Source organism: Meles meles, chromosome 3 (assembly GCF_922984935.1).
Source record: "Meles meles chromosome 3, mMelMel3.1 paternal haplotype, whole genome shotgun sequence".
In the NCBI taxonomy this organism is placed as follows: domain Eukaryota; kingdom Metazoa; phylum Chordata; class Mammalia; order Carnivora; family Mustelidae; genus Meles; species Meles meles.
Window position 1 is genome coordinate 121,254,475 of NC_060068.1, and position 18,427 is coordinate 121,272,901.

At 52.9% G+C, this 18,427-nt stretch overlaps 1 protein-coding gene across 1 annotated transcript; it reads left to right on the top strand.

The window, feature by feature from the left end:
- Positions 1 to 1,663: 1,663 nt before the first annotated feature.
- Positions 1,664 to 15,818, top strand: STC2 (stanniocalcin 2). The gene is made up of 4 exons (XM_045998747.1): positions 1,664 to 2,375; positions 4,663 to 4,805; positions 7,268 to 7,479; positions 12,268 to 15,818. The coding sequence occupies exons 1-4, from the start codon at positions 2,225 to 2,227 to the stop codon at positions 12,668 to 12,670; spliced, it is 909 nt and encodes a 302-aa protein (XP_045854703.1). The 5' UTR covers positions 1,664 to 2,224; the 3' UTR covers positions 12,671 to 15,818.
- Positions 15,819 to 18,427: the final 2,609 nt, after the last annotated feature.

Here is an 18,427-nt window from a genome sequence, read left to right on the forward strand (position 1 = left end):
AAGCTAAGTTAACTATGCAAACAAAAGCAGGGTGGGAAATGCGAACCACCCATTTTAATGTACTTGTACCCCACCTCCTTCCACAAAGATCTGAGGCTGCAAGTAGTAATTGCTATTGGAATCCTGGGCATGAGCGCTCAGTTTCTTGTCACGGCTGCAGAGTCAAACCTTCAAAGTGACCATTTATTGGGACTCTGAAAGTCGGGCGGGGATGGTGGACTGCCCACTCCGAAGGCGCCCTCCCCCCACCCCCCAGACTCCCGACTCGGGGCCGCTCGACGCGCCGTACAGCTGTGGTCAGCGGCGGCCACCCGGCCTCCCGCCTCCGCCTTCTCTAAGCCCCAGTGCAACCGGGACCCAGATAGGGAAGCTCCGGAGGCCCAACGGCGGCGGCCTGAGGACGACCTGGCCCCTGCGTCTCCGCACCCCCCTCCCCCAACCGTGTCACATGGCGGCCCCAACGAGGCGCAGCAGTGCGTCCCGCCGCGGAGACCCGGGGCCGCGTCGCCGCGGGCAGTGGGTGATGAAACCTCCCCGGCGCATTACCGCAGAGGGCGCGGGCGGGCTGGCAGCAGGGTGGGGGTGGGGGGTGGGAGCTGGTACCCGAGCTCACCTGTTCTCCGGGAGGAGGGTGGGGACGGCGGGGGAGGGGCGAGGGCGGGCCGACCCGGGTGCGTGCGTGCTGCGGGGCTCTCTGCCGCCGCGCTCGCGTCCCCGCCCTCCCCCAGCTGCGCGAGCCCCCAGAGCTGAGCCGTCGGACTGACGGTGCCCAGAGCAGTTCCTGTCCCCGGCCCCGGCGCCGGGGAGACGTGAGCGTGCACACGTACACACACAGCGGGGGAAGAGGCGCTCAGAGCGGCGCCCAACTTTCTCCCTGCTTTCGCGGGCCGGGGGAGAAAGCCGGAGCCATCCAGCCCCGGCGGTGCTTGGGGAGGAAGCTGCAACAAGACGGAAGAGATGGAGAGGATCTCTCCGGGTTTGGTTTGAGGGTTTTGTTTTTGGTTTTTGTTTTTTGCCCATTTCCATCGATAACTGGAGACTAAAGGGAATCCGGAGCCGGGCGGCAAGTAGCGCTTTGGGGAAATGGAAGAGTGTGTTTGGAGACGCGTAAAGTTGCCTTTCAAGCTCCAACCTCCGGGGCAAGCGATGCTCCGCGGCGGGCTGACTCAGGGCGGTTTGGGCCTCCCTGTCACCCGCCTGGAAATGATGCAAGTCCAGTCGGTCACCTGGATCCCTGTAGCCCAGCCCGGAATCCGTCTGGATTGGGGGAGGGGTGAGGAACTGGCACACTAAGTGTTGCACGGCCCACCAAATCGGAGCAAAAAAAAAGAGAGAGAAGGGAGATGGGACAGTTGCGCAGGCCAAGTCCTATCTAATACTTCTCCTATCTTAGTTCGAAAGGGTTTTTTCTTAATGCAAAGCGTCACAAAGCCAGGAATTCCCATCTGTGCTCAGTTTGCCCCTAGCGTCACTGTGCCCAAGAAACTCCAATCTGTCAAGACTCGGGTCTGGGGAGCTCACTGAATTCCAAACGACAGTAAGAGGAAACTTTCCCAGCAAGATGCGGGTGTGATGAGAGCCAGGGGCCCGGGGGGGGGGGGGGGGGGGGGAGGTGGGGGAACGACGCTGTCCCAGCGCAAACAGTCTCCTCCCGCTCTTCCTTAGCCGGAATCGGAGCTGGTATTCGCTTTTATTTTTTAAAGTGCGTTCGGCCATTGCCCTGGATCACCCGCACACGCGCACGCGTCTCCGGCCGCGCTCACACACACTCATACACGCACGCAAACGCGTGGCCGGCGCCAGGTCGGCAACTTTGTGGGGCGCTCCCGGCGGAGCTCGGCTTCCTCCTGTAGTAGTTGGGCGCAGGCCCCGCCTCCCAGTCGTGTTGTCAAACGGGCCGGGGTCTCGGATTGGTCCAGCCGCTGGGACAACACCTGCTCGACTCCTTCATTCAAGTGACAACAGAGCTTCCAGGGATATTTGAGGCACCATCCCTGCCATTGCCGGGCACTCGCGGCGCTGCTAACGGCCTGGTCACATGCTCTCCAGAGAGCTACGGGAGGGCGCTGGGTAACCTCTATCCGAGCTGCGACCGCGAGGAGGAGGGAAAAGGCGAGCAAGGAGGAAGAGTGGGAGGAGAAGGGGAAGCGGCCAAGGAGGAGGAAGAGGAGGAGGAGAGCACAAAGAATCCAGGTCTCCGGGCGGGAGGTTTACACACAGAACCATGTGTGCCGAGCGGCTGGGCCAGTTCGTGACCCTGGCTTTGGTATTGGTCACCTTCGACCCGGCGCGGGGGACCGACGCCACCAACCCGCCGGAGGGTCCCCAAGACAGGGGCTCCCAGCAGAAAGGCCGCCTGTCCCTGCAGAACACAGGTAAGTGCGAGCGCCCCCGCGGCAGGGAGCTACTGGGAGATAACACGGTGCACCCAAGCAGCGCGCCCCGGGCGCTCTGCCCGGAACTGGGAGCCCATCTAGGGCCGCGCAAACTCTTGGGGTGGCGCGGGACATGCAAAGGAAAGAGCGAGGCTAGGCGAGACGCGGTCCGCGCTGGGTTCCGCGCGCCGGGAATCCGCACGTGTTGGCAGGGTGATGAAATGGCTGGAGCAGGACTTGTTGCTGTCCTCCCCGGGGTCGAGGGTAAACGAGGCAGCGCCTGACACGGCCGGTGGCGGCCCGGGAGTTCCCGGTCGGGTGCAAAGCTCCCTGCTCCATCCTGGCCCGCCCACGGGAGGCAAGGAGGGTCCCCGGAGCCAGCCTGCGCCCTGACCCCGGAGAACTTCTCTGCCCAGCGGTCCGGCCGACCGGGAGAGGACCGCTTTCCCCACTCCTCAAAAGATGCCCGACATCCAAGAACTTTGTAGGCGAGACAGATTGTATTGTGGACTTCCCCTCGGGTGCATTGCTTGCCGGGGAAGGATCGGGGGAGGTGGCGCAAAGCGTACCTCTGAGGTGCTGCCGCCTTCTCCCTCTCCAGGGCCGTCAGCTGGCGCAGAAATGGTGACACGGCCCGACCCGTGTGCGGCTGCGGCTCCATCGGCTCTCCGCTCACCGGCAAGCTGCCGAGCAGAGCCAGGCGTGCAGGGCAGGGGGCTGGCCCTTTTCCCAGCTCCTGGCAGAGAAAGACAATCTGCCTGGAGCTCCTTCACTCGGCGCCCCCCACCCCCAGCCGCCGCCTTGATTTGGGGGCCTGAGACCCAGCTGCAGCGTGCGTGCGCTCACCGCACGAGCAGGAATGCACGAGTGCCCATTAGGGACGCCCGCAGCGAGTGAATCGCCGCCCTGCGCGCTCCTGCCCGGCGCGTCGGGGCCGCGCGTGGGATCATCCGGGAGTCTCCCACCTCCACGCTCGAGCGCCCGCACCCCCAGCCTGCGCGGGGCTCAGCCTAGGACCGGCGCCCACCCTTCCCCCTCTCCAGCGCTTTCCCTGAGAACTGAACGTGATTCTCCGTAGTTGGTGACCTCCACAAATACACTCCACTCATTCTCTCGGTAGATTTAATCTGAATGCGGATTATCTACTCGGACCCCGCCCTTCTTCCAAAATATACTTTTCTGATGTAATTTTGTGGTTGGCTTAAATCAGTGAATTGGGTGGGTGGGGGGGAGGGACGAAGAGAGTCTCTTGCACGCGACAGCCTGACAGTTAACTCCCTCAGTCTATCCTTTTGGAGAGATGAATTAGGGCCACATTCTGCGAAGGACGGCAGCAAACTCCCGGATCGCGGGAATTTCTAGGGGATTAAGTGATATCTCACACCGGATCTCTATTTAAAAGGAGCTTCTAAGTGCGAAATTGCGTTTCTGCAGGCTAGCCCCCATTTGGCTCATTCCTGAGCCTGCTCGCAACCGCAGCTCCCCTAGCCTGGTATTTTTAATGCTGATGGTTTGGAGGCGCTGCCTTAATAGGAATTTTGTTTTGATTTTTAGGTGTTGAATCATAAAGCTGAATTGAAACTGCTTTTTGGACGCTCGCATTTGGGGTCAGGAAGGAAATGGCTGTGATTTAACAGCAGCGGCTTTGAGTTCCAAGTAGAGAAGGGTATTTCATTGATGAAGTACAGAAGGGAGAGAGCACGCGAATCATTTAAAATCTTCCTTGTGTCTGTGGGTTTGGAAAGCTGAAATTGCTTTTGCTTTCAAACGAAGTGTGTTTTTTTTAAGGATTTTATTCATTTATTTGACAGACAGATCACAAGCAGGCAGAGGCAGGCAGAGAGAGAGGAAGGGAAGCAGGCTTCCTGCCGAGCAGAGAGCCCAATATGGGACTCCATCCCAGGACCCTGGGATCATGACCTGAGCAGAAGGCTTTAACCCACTGAGCCACCCAGGCACCCTCAAACTAAGTATTTTCACAAAGACTTGAAGACCATGGAAAGGATGAAAAATGGAGTGCTCAGACCTAACTTCTGATTGTGATCTCTGTAACATAGGTTTGGCTGATTTTTTTACAGATACAGCATTTACAAATACTGACACTTTCATAAGGACATTAAACGATGACATTTCCTTGCCCAGCTTTTTAGATCCTGAAATAGTCATTTCTAACTTTATCTTCTTAAATTTTCTTGTAGTCATTACTAGTTTGTATTCAGCCGATCTCTCTGCATTCCCCAGCGTGGCTGAGAATTTTGTATATATTTGTATGTCATTCTCATTTTAGCGGAAATTCAACACTGTTTGGTCAACGCTGGCGATGTGGGGTGTGGTGTGTTTGAATGTTTCGAGAACAACTCTTGTGAGATTCGAGGTTTACATGGGATTTGCATGACTTTTCTGCACAACGCTGGAAAATTTGATGCCCAGGTAAAAATCACATAGAGCACAAAATGTTTTAGGTTGGCATTGCATGATTGAAGTGTTCATTGGAAGGACTTGTGAATGGGTCTCCTTAGCTGATCTTTATGGCGTTTTTTAGCGTTTGCAAGAGCCATTCTTGGTGGAGAGCAGGGTGCCAGTTTCTTCCCACACCACTCATGGGGTTCTGTTCCCAGAACTGTCGTGGAGTAGGTGAAGTCCTTTTCTACCCTTAAGCTGTGTCTACACAGGCAGAGTGGTATGGAGAGCAAGTTAAACAGTCATCTAAGCAATCTTAGCAGAGAACACAAAAGGCAGAACAAATAATAAACATCTTGTAAAGGGACACACTATGTCTGGCCACCCAGAATTCAGTCTGCAAGGCCCATCACGTTAGAAACAGGTTTGTGCGGGGAGGACAGGGCCTCCAATTATACATTCCAAGACCTGTTTTCACCTACCAGGGGAGAATAAATGAGACACAAACTTCAGAAAAACTCATCATCTCCAATGGATGTGTGAGCAGGTAACAGGGATGATTCAGGGCTTCCAGAATAACGGACTTCTTCCTCCTAAGTAGCAGACCCTCCTCACCCAACCTAAAAACCCCGAATGAGTCCCACTCTATGGAGTCCTCTAACAAGGCTTGACCTACTCCAGCTATCCCAGAGTAGCCAGGGGGAAAAAAAAGCCTAGTGGTGGCTTGGGGCATGGCAAGAACCCAGCAAGCCACCCTATGGTTCCAGTGCTAACAACCCAAATACATTTCAGGTGGCAGGTGGCATCAGGCTCACCTTCTCCATGTTCTCCCCAGCCCATATGTGCACTACAAAGCCCTCTGTTGTTCTATCTCACCAACCTCCTCTCCCCTACCATTGGAGAGTGGGGACAACATTTGAAGAAGGCCAACAGTTACAGTGTGACTTACAAATGCCCCCGCCGCCATCTACTGACATGCTGTAGAGAGCCTGACAAAGCAATGCCTGGGAACCAGAAAGGGATGCGACAGGGCTGGGAGCCGACACAGCAGAGGATGTGGGGTGGCAGGGGGTGGGAAACAGAGACCAGGGAAGGAAAGAGTAGAACATTTGAACTCCTCAAGGTTCCCTAATAAAGCATCCCTTCTGGATTAACTGGAATTAGGAAATGTAATAGGAAATCCGGGGGAAAGATGTGTATTTAAGGGCGATCCCACAGGATGTCAGGGAAGAATACCAAAACAGATTGCTGCAGCCCTCGAATACATTAATCTTCCTTTTTCTCTCAACCAAGAGGAGTATGCTCTCAAGTGAGAAGCATCCCTTTCAAGCTGGTTCCCAGCATGTGACTACTCCATGAACTGACACACCCCACCCTCCATCGTCTTTGGCTCCCGCTGGAAAGTCAGAGCAAAAGGGGCCAAAGGGAGGGGCTTTTTCAGCAACCGGACACTATGTGTAGACATTTCAGTTGCTTCTAAAGGAAGAACTGAATTAAATGTGCTGGCTGACTTCCCACTTCCAACCTAATCCCGTTCTCTTTCTCCACTCAGTTACTTCCAGATCTGTCTAAAAACAGAGGGGTGCCCTCTCCAATGACAGTGTGTTTCTATAGTAATGGGGGAGTGGGGATCCCTAGGTAGGTATCCCACAATGCCTCCCCGCCCTGAGAGGTTGATAAGGGAGTTCATGCCCCAGCCTGCCTCCGCACCCCCAACAGCTGTCTCCTTTCTAGGATAAGAACAATCTCGTGGGGTTGCCAGGAAAGAGAACTGGAGCCCAGATGTATGCCTGGCTGCCTTAGCCACTCAGAGGCAGGGATGTGGGGGAGGGACTGTCAGTTGGGCAGTTTAGACTCCAGATGCTGCCAGGCAGAGTGCCAGGCGGACCTTTTAGAGGCAGTAATCCTAACAGTTTCAAGAAGGAAAAGAATGCTCCTCCTTGAAGGATAGGAGGAGACATGAGTATGGGTTGGGGGCCGTGGGAGGCACTGAGGCACAGATAGCACCCAATTTTGATGTCCCTCATGGGGTCAGAGGAAAAAGCAATGGTGTGAGACTTGGATCAGCAGGCACCTTCTCCTTGGGAAACATTCTTGCTGGGAGTTCGGGATTTATGTCTGGCCACATTCCCCTTGGGTTCCAGAAAGTTTGTCCCCAAGCAGCCAACCCTGGGCTGCCTAGAGGACAGACGGCCATAGAAGCCCCAGAATGAGGGCAAATAGTAGAGCAGCTGGGAGGAAGGAGGCAGATTTTTTAGTCTCCCGAAGTAACATCCTTTTTGACCAAATGCTGGAGGTGTCCTGTCATTCCAGACGTACCCTCTGACGGTCATCAGCCTGTCGCCTGCATGGGCGTCAGTCTGAGGCAGGACCTTGGGGTTCGGTTGTCTGACAAAAATCCCATGCAAGGCCAAGAAGTGTGACTTGCAAGCTTCTGACGAGGACTTGTCTCTTCTGCCCCTCTCTCTCTTCTCTGTCCTCTCTGTTCTCAGGGCAAGTCATTCATCAAAGATGCCTTGAAGTGTAAGGCCCACGCTCTGCGGCACAGGTTCGGCTGCATAAGCCGGAAGTGCCCCGCCATTAAGGAAATGGTGTTCCAGTTACAGCGGGAATGCTACCTCAAACACGACCTGTGCTCTGCCGCCCAGGAGAACACGCGGGTGATGGTGGAGATGATTCACTTCAAGGACTTACTGCTGCACGAGTGAGTGCCGCCCCACAGGGGCTGTGGGAAGGAGGGGGCACGCTCCTCAGGCTGGTATGGAGGACTTTGAGGGGCCTGTGTCTGGAGGCCGACCTCCCACCAAATGGGAAAGGTTGCCCTCTACCTCAGAAAGCTGCGCGGACTCCCCTGGGAGGCCCTTTCCTGCTGGCCTCCAGGAAAAGTGAAAGAAATGTCCACTGTTGGTTTCAAAAGCATGAGCCATAGAAATAGAAAATATCGTACTAAGCGAGAGATAGTACTGTAGGCTTCAGAAATACGCTTCCCCTTCCCCTCAGCGCGGATCCGAACAGTTCTGACTATTCCAAGCGGCAGCGAAGGTGCCCCAGCAGACAGCCGAGAGCCCATCCCAGCGGCTGAGCCTTTACTAAGTGCCACGCATTGTGCTCAGTGGTTTGCGGGAATCTTTCCCCAGATCCTCACAGCAGTCCTGGGGGCGAGGTACGGTTCTCATCTCCATTTTACAGATCACAAAGCTGAGATTCACTAGAGTAAAGGTCATACAGAGAATGAGAGGCAAAGCCGGTCATCCAGCTCCGGAGGCTTCAATGCCAAGAACTGAGAGCAATAGCCCTTTTTCCTGCCCCCATGGCCTTCTGTTCCCTCAGAAGGTCCAGTTCACCTTCTCTAACACATTGATTCCCTCCCAGAGAAAACACAAGGCCCATGTTAAGAACTTGAATCAGCTAAACACCTTTTTTTTTTTTTTAAATATTTTATTTATTTGACAGAGAGAAATCACAACTAGGCAGAGAAGCAGGCAGAGAGAGAGGAGGAAGCAGGCTCCCCACGGAGCAGAGAGCCCGATGTGGGGCTTGATCCCAGGACCCTGGGATCATGACCTGAGCCGAAGGCAGAGGCTTTAACCCACTGAGCCAGCCAGGCGCCCCCAGCTAAACACCTTTTTGCCAAAGTGGGTAAATATGAACTTACTTATTCAAAGACTCGCAATTCAGTAATAAACCCCGGAAATGTTATCCCTTAAGGGGAAAAAAAAAAATCCCATCTGTAGGATCCTAAACTTTGCAAAGTGATAGAGCATGTGGTACCCAGGTACTCCTGACATGCAGCCTGGGCAGTAGGTCACAATGGCTTCCTCCTCGGAGACTGAGGGCAGAAAGCAGGCCACTAGCTAAGCGGAGTGAAACAAGTCACAACCAGCTTGATGGCACCATTGGTCTTTACACAGTGGCTCATGGAGCCAAATCAGTACAATTTTATGAACTCTTGCTCCTCAGTTGGTGCCATGACCTTCCCCCAGCTATGCCACCGAGCAGGCGACTCCCCACCCCACGCAAATGCTCCGTGGCTGAGAGACTCCCAATGCTCCTTTGTCCTCAGTCCACTGTCATCCACTACAGCTTCTTGGCCTCAAGAATGGAGGAAGGGCATGAGCTTATACATCAGTAAGGCATTCCTGCAGTGCAACAAAACTTTGTCTTTTCCAAGATTGGAGAAAAGTCTTCTTCGGGAAAACCAAAGGTTTTGAAGGGATTTTTGCTCCCTCTGGAATTTAAGAAGGGGTAAAGCACTATGGTTTCTCTGGTACCTCCTCCGTGGAAACATGGTCCATGGGGCCATGAGATTTTTATTTCTTAGGGAATCTTCACATCATTTAGAATGAACACATACGGGGTGCCTGGGTGGCTCAGTGGGTTAAAGCCTCTGCCTTCGGCTCAGGTCACGATCTCAGGGTCCTGGGATCGAGCCCCGCATCGGGCTCTCTGCTCCGCAGGGGGCCTGCTTCCTCCTCTCTCTCTGCCTGCCTCTCTGCCTAGTCGTGATTTCTCTCTGTCAAATAAATAAAATATAAAAAAAAAAATAGAATGAACACATAGCCCTCCACCCCAGCCCGCTCTGGGAATGCAGGCGACTCACCCCGTAAGTTAGCCTGGGCCTCTTTTAAGAACACTCGCTGTGCCTGCACACAAGTCCTCTTTCCTCTCGCTAAGCCAGTGTCTCCAGGCAGCAGGTCTCACTGAACCCCAGCTCCCCCCAGCACCCCACTGTCTTCCTTCTGAAGCCATGACTATGGGGTGCATCAACTAGAACTTCAAGCTGAACGGATGGTGTTGTTCTTTAACTGTCTTCACTGATTTGGGCACAAAGGATCCCATCAGTCCCCAGATATCAAGAAGGCCATTTAAGAATGCGTGGCATTGGTATCAGATAAGAAAATAAGAACTGAATTTGCTTTTCCCTTTAGAGAAGAGGAAGTCACAGTCGCTCCAGAATCCACATCACCCCCATTCCTCAACCCAATCCCTATCCACCCCCAAAACACTCATGTCTGCTTAAAGTGGCTCCCTTCAAGCTCTCCGCTTCCCTCTGTTCCTCTCACCCCTTCCCGCCCCACTTTCTCCGTATCAACTGCCTTGGCCACCACACACCCTGTCACTGGGTGCTGGCAGCCTCCAGGCACGTCCCCCTCCAAGTATTTTTAAAAATCCTTTAGCCTTGCTGACACCCAGTTGAGAAAGCTGGGCTTTGTCATTAGACACGGGCTGAGCTTGCAGCCTGAGAAGGCACCATGCCAGCTCAAAACACGGCTTAGATTAACACACACCCCTCCCCGTGGCTCACAGCTTTCTCCTCGGGAGAGAGCGCCAAAGGCAGGAGAGAGCGTTCGCTAGTCCAGCCTTCTCGGATCTGCCTTGGGGTTCTGAGAGCTCATCTGGCAGGCAGACTGCCCTGGCAAAGGAGGCCAGGAGGCAGTACGTACATTCCCAAGAGAGCCCTCCCCTTACTCTGGGGAAAGAAAACTCGAAGATCATTGGGCTGGTCCCCAAAAGACAGGTTCTGAGCTCCCGCAATTTGCTCCTGTCGCCCCAGAGAGGGGCAGGTACAAATCAGGCGCTGAAATCCTGACGCTGCTGTAGCAGATATGCTCCGTGACCTTGAGCTCCCTGAGGCAGTTGGTTGCTAGCTGTCAAAAGATAGAAGGAAGCAAAAATGCGTGCAGCATTGCTTCTGTGTTGCCCCATGGCCCCCTCTCGCAGCCCGAGAGGAAGAGTGTTATCACTGTCCTTGTCGCTGTTAGGGGCCTGCCTTAGAGAGTTGAAGCACCCTGTCCATCAGCCATGCACAGACTCTCTGACTCCAAAGGCATCAAGTAGGCCTTAAAAGGCAGCTTGATCTCTATCAGCCGGAACATTCCTCTTCTCTGCTCTCAGCCCAGCACTAGGCCTTCCCAGCCCAGAAGCTTCCAAAAACTGACTTTCTCCTCTCCCCCGCCCTCCCCCCCCACCAGCCATCTCCATTTTTACATCTATGACATGAGGACAGTTCAACTACAACTTGAGGACTAATTCATAAAAATGGCAGTGAACTACTTCACAAGTCCTAAAACACAATCTGCTCTTCTGCCTAGCAACTGCCAGCTTGCAAAGAGAAGATGAAGTGGGCTAACAGGCAGCCACCCAGGTGGTCCCGGCTCACAGAGGAAAAAATTCTTGTTCCTCATAAGTGATCTCACGTTCCAGAGCGATTGCCCTGCCCGAGGCAATGGCCCAGAGCTGCAGTGCTCCTGGGCAGAGATACCCAGAAACTTTGCTGGCCAAGGACTGCTGAAGAATGCTGGTTAGCCACATGAAACATTCTATACTCTCCTTGGGCATTTTGGAAGGCCAGTGAGATGTAAGAAAGGCTCAGTGAGTGGGCTATGAGAGCCCCTTGCTGGGGACACCTCTTACCAGATGGGCCTGTAAAGAGCTGGTACACTGTTCCTGCCCGCGGCACACACCTCCCACCCCTGTGTCGGCATGATGTGCTCATTCTTCCTCCAGCATTCTTCCCAAAGAACAACCCAGGGCAGCTGGATGGCCTGAGCCAGAACCAAATGTGTGTATTTCACAGATTGCCAGCACTCATCCTAACACCTAGGCCCCTTGTGGCCAGCCCTCACCTCCAGTTCTAGCCAAGCCAGACTGCAAGAACAGCGATGCCTAGATAGCCACTCCCCATCTTCGACCTTTAGTACCAGGAATGAGGGAGACTCCATGGGAAGTGACTTTGCAGGGCCGTGGTCTGCCTCCCACCCTTCTCCACTGAGTACAGAGGGAAGTGCCTCCAGGACCTTCCAGAAACACCCTTCATCAGGAGCCTAAAGCAGGGGCAAACACAGACATGGGGAAATGGCTTCTGGGGAGCCTCACTTAGAGAAGACTGACCTGGGAGAGTGGCACCAAGTGTAAAGCTAACCGGCCCCACTGACACCGCGTGGCAGGAAGGCGATGCGGAGCTCTCCAGCCCCAAATCTTTGATGGCTCTTCCTCCCCTGCCAAAGAGAGCCCTCAGTTTGGTAGTTCCCACCCTTCACCATTTGCCTCTTATTCCACTGGCCCCAAGACACTTCTCTACTCCTCCCACTGAAACTCTCCTAGCTGGCACACGGGAAACATGCCCAGAGCTCTCCTACAGTCCTTTTCAACACTCACACAGCCGCCCTACCTGGCATTCTCCCCCGCCTTCCCCAGAGGCACTATGCACCTGCAAATCATCACTGGCCGTTTTCCTGGTGGTAGGCTCAAGCACCAGCCTGTCTCTGGTGGCTGGCATGGAGCCTGGGAGATAATGGCCATCTAGGAAATAGTGGCTGTGGCCAGCGCTCCTTAGGATATGGATAAAGACCTGAAGTAATTCCTGAAAGCTCTTTCACCAAACTAAGGCCTCAGCCATATGTCCCTTGTGCCTGGTAGCCTCAATGTCCTCTGTGGCCCATTCAGGACTGGTTCCATTCTCTCTCTTTCTCTCCCTGCTCTCCATCTCCAGACCGTACGTGGACCTGGTGAACCTGCTGCTGACGTGCGGGGAAGAGGTGAAGGAGGCCGTCACCCACAGCGTCCAGGCGCAGTGCGAGCAGAACTGGGGAGGCCTGTGCTCCATCTTGAGCTTCTGTACCTCGGCCATCCAGAGGCCCCCCACGGTGTCCCCTGAGCGCCAGCTCCAGGCGGACAGAGCCAAGCTCTCCAGGGCCCACCACGGGGAGGCAGGTCACCCCCTCTCTGAGCCCAGTAGTCGGGAGACCAGCCGAGGTGCCAAGGGCGAGCGAGGTAGCAAAAGCCACCCAAACGCCCATGCCCAGGGCCGAGCCGCCAGCCACAGGGGCCAGGGAACTTCTGGAAGCAGCGAGTGGGAGGAGGAACAGTCTGAGTATTCCGATATCCGGAGGTGAAACGAAAGGCCTGGCTGGGAAATCTTTCCTCCATGCCGTCCATTTTCTTCTCTATGGACATTCCAAAACATTTGCCATTAAAGAGGGGGGATGTCTACACGCAGGATTTGGTGGGGATTGCGGACTTGATGCAGGTGTGTGCTAGCGGAATGAACAGGTGAGGCAGAGGCGACCTGGGCAGCAGCGAGGTCTTGGCTGGCCCGCAGGGGGTTCCCACACTTGCACATCCCTAAGTGAGCGTGCACGCGGCCTCCTTGCAACTTTGTCTTCTTTCCATCGTGGAGCCCCTGGGCGGCGGCCTGCGGTTTGCTCTGCTGTTGGGGAGTTGGGCCGGGGAAGGGCAGGGGTCAGACTGGACCGCACACTCGGTGCTGGGCCCCAGGCCTGCACCTTCTGGTGCTGTCTTGGCAGAGGGCGGGCTGGATCGGGGTGCAGCAGCGAATGTGAAAACCACGCTGGGAGTCAGAAGGGTGGAGAGGAGATGGGGGCTGTGTGGGTGCTTGGTGCCAAATGGAAGTTCAGTTTCTTGCATGGGACCTTGAGGTTTGGAGTGGCTGGGGATGGGGAGGGCAAGGGTTCTAAGTGTAATTTCTGAGCCATTGTTCCGTCTGGGGGACCATGTCCGAGGGAGTGGTCCTTGTGTGTCTGTATATCAACCACTGCTTCGAATCTCTATTTCACTTTTTTATTTATCTGGTTACATCTACATACCTGTCGTCTAAATAAATGGCTTTTGAACAAAGCAACTGGGTCATTAAAACCAGCTCAAAGGAAAAAGAAATACAGCCCATCTTTTGGGGATGATTTTTTTTTTTCTTTTGAGTGCTCTTTTAAAAGGAATCAAAGAGCGATGTAGCCATGTGTCTGCCTGCCCGGCGTGGGCTCACGGCCACTCAGAGCAAACCACATCCCTGGAAGAAAATGCACACGTGAGAAGTACATTCGACAGATTTTTTTTTCCTTAGCATTTGGTTACCCCACCTTGACCCTCAGCCAAGATCGATAAAGCCTTGTACCTGATGCCTTGAGGCCAAGTCGGAAATGGGGCTTCTCGGTGTGCAGGACAGAAAGGGGGAGAAGAGAGCAGAGGGGGCTGTGGTTTTCAGCAGGGAAGGCTGACCTTTTACATAAATGGAGGAGACCGCCAGGAAGCACTGAGGGACAGGATTTTCCAGATCCGGACTGGGAATGTAACAACGAAGAAAGCAGTCCGAGTGGACAAAATAAAGGCAGAGAGGAGGGACAGAGCTAAAAATCCAAGGCAAGGAGTGGGGAGTGGAAAGAGGACCGTAACAAAGGGTCAGCAGAATGGGGTTCTTGGGGTTGTTCAAAACGTTGCACAGATAGGCCTTTTCTTTCTTGCCTACTGAGTTATCAACATTAAAGTTTCTCTCTTGCAGGTAGTACTCAAACAGGAGGCCAGGGTTACAAGGCGTAGACAGGTGTTCTGGGCCAGTTCCTTCTAGAGCAGTGGGCAGCAAACTTTTTCTGTAAAGGTCCAGAAAATAAATTACACTGTTTTTCATTTGGCGGGTCATGCGGTTTCTGTCCCAAGTACTCCGCTCTGTCGCTGTGGCTGAAAAGCAGGCATATATAAAACAACATGTCACCAACAGGCTTGTCTCTGCTCCAGTAAGAATGCATTTAGCAGGTGCCCACCTGGATCTGGCTCTTGGATCCGAGTTTTGGGACCCCCATTCTAATGAGCTGGCAAAATACTCATCCTCCGTTTGATCAGCTTATAGCTCTCCCTCAAAGCGACCGGAAGCCAGAGATAAAAAAGCTAAATTTATCTACTCTAATTTGTTCCAGGGAATGCCCTTACCCAAAACCCGGCTAGTGTTTTTTATTACCCCAAACCCAAGCTCATCAGTGCCCGGACATGCTGCTGCTGGAAGGTCAGCTCCCCAATCTTCCATGATCCAGGTTAGAAAGAAACCATTTGGGTGTGGGGGTGAGGGGGGAAGGGACAAAATGCTGGGAGAAGCACCTAAAAAGAGAGCTGCAGAAAGCTAGGAGAGATGGTGCGCTTAATCCCGCTCTGCCCTCCGGGGGAGGAGGACGGGTGTGTCAGGCTCTGCCACGGGAACCGAACGTAAACCATGGCTGTCTCATGCCTTGGGCCACTGCGGCGTGTTACTGTTTTACTTACATCACTCAAAAGCTGAAGCAATAACATTCTCCCGCGTTGCTGGGTCAGCTGTTCATTTGTTCGTCGGCTCCTGGGCTGGATGTGTGAAAGGCATCACTTTTATATTTTCCTCAGTGTAAATGTCTTATGTGTTCACCTACTGATGTCCCATTTGTTGCTTCTATTGTAAATATTTGTCATTTGTATTTATTATCTCAAGTGTTTACCCCCAAGGCATAAAATTGCTTACCATGTTCATTTGAAACCTGTCACCAATCTCTGTTGTGTATATTTCATACCACTAGCGTGTTGCTTCTCAAAAGTCAGGTAGGTCTCATTTCATTCTGGTTCTTAACGTTTTTGAAGCATACAGTAGTATTTATCGTGAAGGTTCTTTGGCTCAAAACGGAATAAAGTCCAAATTCCTATAAGAGTTGACACGGCATTTGTACAATCTAAAATGTAAGCAAAGTCGTCATTAAAAATAGACACTCAGCTTAGACTTCATACTTCATACAAATTTACTCTTGAGCCTTCCTTTAAGGAAGGATGTGGATTTCCAAATAAAGATACGGTGTTTATTTTGAGCTTTGCATCTTAACAAGATGATCTGAACACCTCTCCTTTGTATCAATAAATAGCTCTGTTATTCTGAAAGGAGAGGATCTAGTACACCAAAATGCTGACACCTAAAACCAAATAAATAGCAAACTCCAGCCCAGAGCTGTAGTCATACTTAGACGTGCACATAAACACACACACATGCACACGCACATACACACACACAGAGACATTTAAACTTGAACCAAGTAAAAGGCTTTGCTAAAACAACATGGAAAAACAATGCTACCGGAGCCCGTTTCCTAAGGAAGAACAACCTCATCTGGTCTCAGAATTGGCACCACGTGAGCTTGTTAAGTAATAATGTCTGTTTCTGTTATGGATTTAGGCAGCAGGACCTGAACACTGTCACATTGCATTATTTTTCTCCATTCATTAATAAAGATTTCAAATAAATGGCTTTCCCTTGAGTAGCATTGTTATCTGAGAGCGCTTTGGACAAGCCAGTGCAATGGCTGTGGGCAAGTGAGTTTTGAGTCCGTTTAAAATGCTGGACGCTTGGTTTACAGGAAGGGAAACCAGGTGAAGACGACCCTCCTGGGTTTCTCCTCCATTGGAGGGACTCTGTCCAAAACACTGCCTGAGTCACCAAGACACAGAGGAAAACGAACTTCATGCAGCCTGCCTGGGGGCGCCAGCCCCCCAACCATTAGGGACATCCTCGCAGCTCCCTCTGGTCTCACCTATGAGACCCTGGTCTCCCCTGCGGCCTGGCCACCCTTTCTTGCAGACTGAGTTTGTGGCCGATGCCACCAGCACGACAGCTCAGCGGCCCGGTGCCAGCAGGAAAGCTCCTGCCTCCTCCCCAGTTCAGCCTCACCACAGCGATACAGAGCTGGAGTCCCCGTTTCCCACAGTGTACCCACCACGTGCCAGGCGTCCTGCCGCACATTTCACATACATCATCTCACCTTGACTACACCCTACAAGTAGTGGGTATACATTTTACAGGCAAAGAAACCGAGATAGGAACAGCTAAAGCAGCTGGACCCAAAACAAACCCTAGCTAGTGAACAGAGGGTTGGTGGGGGGGTGGGAGTGGGGGTCTGAAGCCAAACCCAGCTCTGCGACTCTAAGCCCCCCTGCTTTCCCCCACTTCGGCCTTAGAATCTCCACATTTGATTTATTCTTGATTTAAGCCAATGAGTATTATTCCCATTTTACATGCGGCTCAGAGAAAGAATAATTATACTCTTATATTTATAGCACCTCCGAGGAGCTCTGCTTTAGAACAGAAAGGAAAATTGTTGCCCTCACCTTTCCTCTCTGCAAAGGCTCAAATTTTGGTTCAGATAAAGGAAAGCAGAAGAATCACGGAGTCTCATCACTTTTCTGTGCATGTAGGTAATTTTTTTTAAGATTTTATTTATTTATTTGACAGGCAGAGATCACAAGTAGGCAGAGAGGCAGGCAGAGAGAGGGGGGAAGCAGGCTCCCCGCTGAGCAGAGAGCCCAATGCAGGACTCGATCCCAGGACCCTACGATCATGACCTGAGCTGAAGGCAGAAGCTTAACCCACTGAGCCACCCAGGCGCTCCAAATGTAGGTAATTTTTTGAAGGTTCTCAGGTGCAGCTGCAGGAAACTTTGGGGAGTAGCTGGCTTTTGTGAATTTGTGGCTAGAGTTCTGTCTGCTAAGCCCACCCAGTCGCCAGCTCTGTCTGAGAAGCCGGGCTCCCTTGAAATCATCACTGCCATCATCCTCCTCCTCATGACACCTGCAGTTTCTTCTGAATGTATGATGTGCCCCCCATGTGTTCTACCGGCACTATTTAGAACCCCATTTTGCACATGGAGAAACTGAGGCTCAAAGGCATCTTAATATGCCTGGAGCTCATCCAAGGCCAGCGAGCTCTAGAGGTGGCACGCCAACCCATCCCAGGGCTCACTCTGCTCAGTCTTACTTGCAGTGTCTCTGCCCAGGTGTGAAAAGGTAGGTGAAACACACCACGTTCAAACATAGCAGCTGGCTCCCTGCCCCCAACTCTCGGACCAGCTCCAATCCATCAGTCCAGAAATTATTAGACTGTGGGAGGAAGAAGACAGAAGGGCTTCCAAGTATGCTGGTATTTAAGCAAAGTTTCCAAAGGAAGCTGGAGCTGCGCGCCCCAAAATCTGGAGACAGAAATCTGAATTTGTTCTAAAGTCAACAAAAGAGAAAGCCCCCTGCCGAGGAGGGGACAAGCCTTGGCCAGAGCACAGGTTTCATGTGAAATTATTTTTTGTGGGCGGAGAGGAGAAGAAAAGAGTAGGAGTCATGCATTGCCGCTTGCATAAGCGACTCAGTTGTTTTCACTCCCCAAAAAGAACACACACACACAAAGTCACTCCCTGAAAAGAACGGGAAAAAAAAAAAAACCCCACAAAGCCAACCTAAGCTTATGGATGAAATGGGCCCACCAGGATAAAGCCTGACACTTGCTCAACAGAACCCAAGCCTTGTGGCTCCTGAGGGCATGCGGTCCCCCAGCCGCCACGTACCAGCGGGTCTGCCCAGGTGAATGAAAACTGGGAGTGACAAGAATAGCTCCCTCGAGGAGTGCTCAGAGGCAGGGCAATCATTCATCAGGTGCAGAGGAGAAGCAGCTGGTTCCATTTCTCATTAGTTGGCTCCCAGGACTTTTTAGGGTTCTTCAAGTTCCCACATACACAAAAAGGGGAGCGCCCACGTTTGATCGGCGCTAGAATTCTGCCCTAGTGGTTGACTACTATTTCGACAAGCTACCTCTAAAACGGAGCAAATTAAAACCATCACTTTCTTTTGCTCCCCGTTTTGTGGGTCAGAAATTTAGAAAGGGCTCAGTCAGGTGGTCAGTTTCTTATCCACATGGCAACCACAGGGGCAAGCAGGGCTGGGGGTCCCCTTCCCTGGTGGCCCCGTCAGAATGGTGGCTCAGGCGCTCCTGGCCTCCCTCTCTTGTCTTTCCATTGGCCCCCATCCCCCAGGTCTTCTCAAAGCAGGGCTTTGTCAGGGTGACAGACACGGACGGGCTGCCATAAGAGAAT

Coding starts and splice junctions, on each gene's coding strand:
- STC2 (XM_045998747.1), top strand. CDS start 2,225: ATGTGTGCCGAGCGGCTGGGCCAGTTCGTGACCCTGGCTTTGGTATTG. Junction 2,376..4,662: donor CCTGTCCCTGCAGAACACAG/GTAAGTGCGAGC, acceptor TTCTCATTTTAG/CGGAAATTCAACACTGTTTG. Junction 7,480..12,267: donor AAGGACTTACTGCTGCACGA/GTGAGTGCCGCC, acceptor CTCCATCTCCAG/ACCGTACGTGGACCTGGTGA.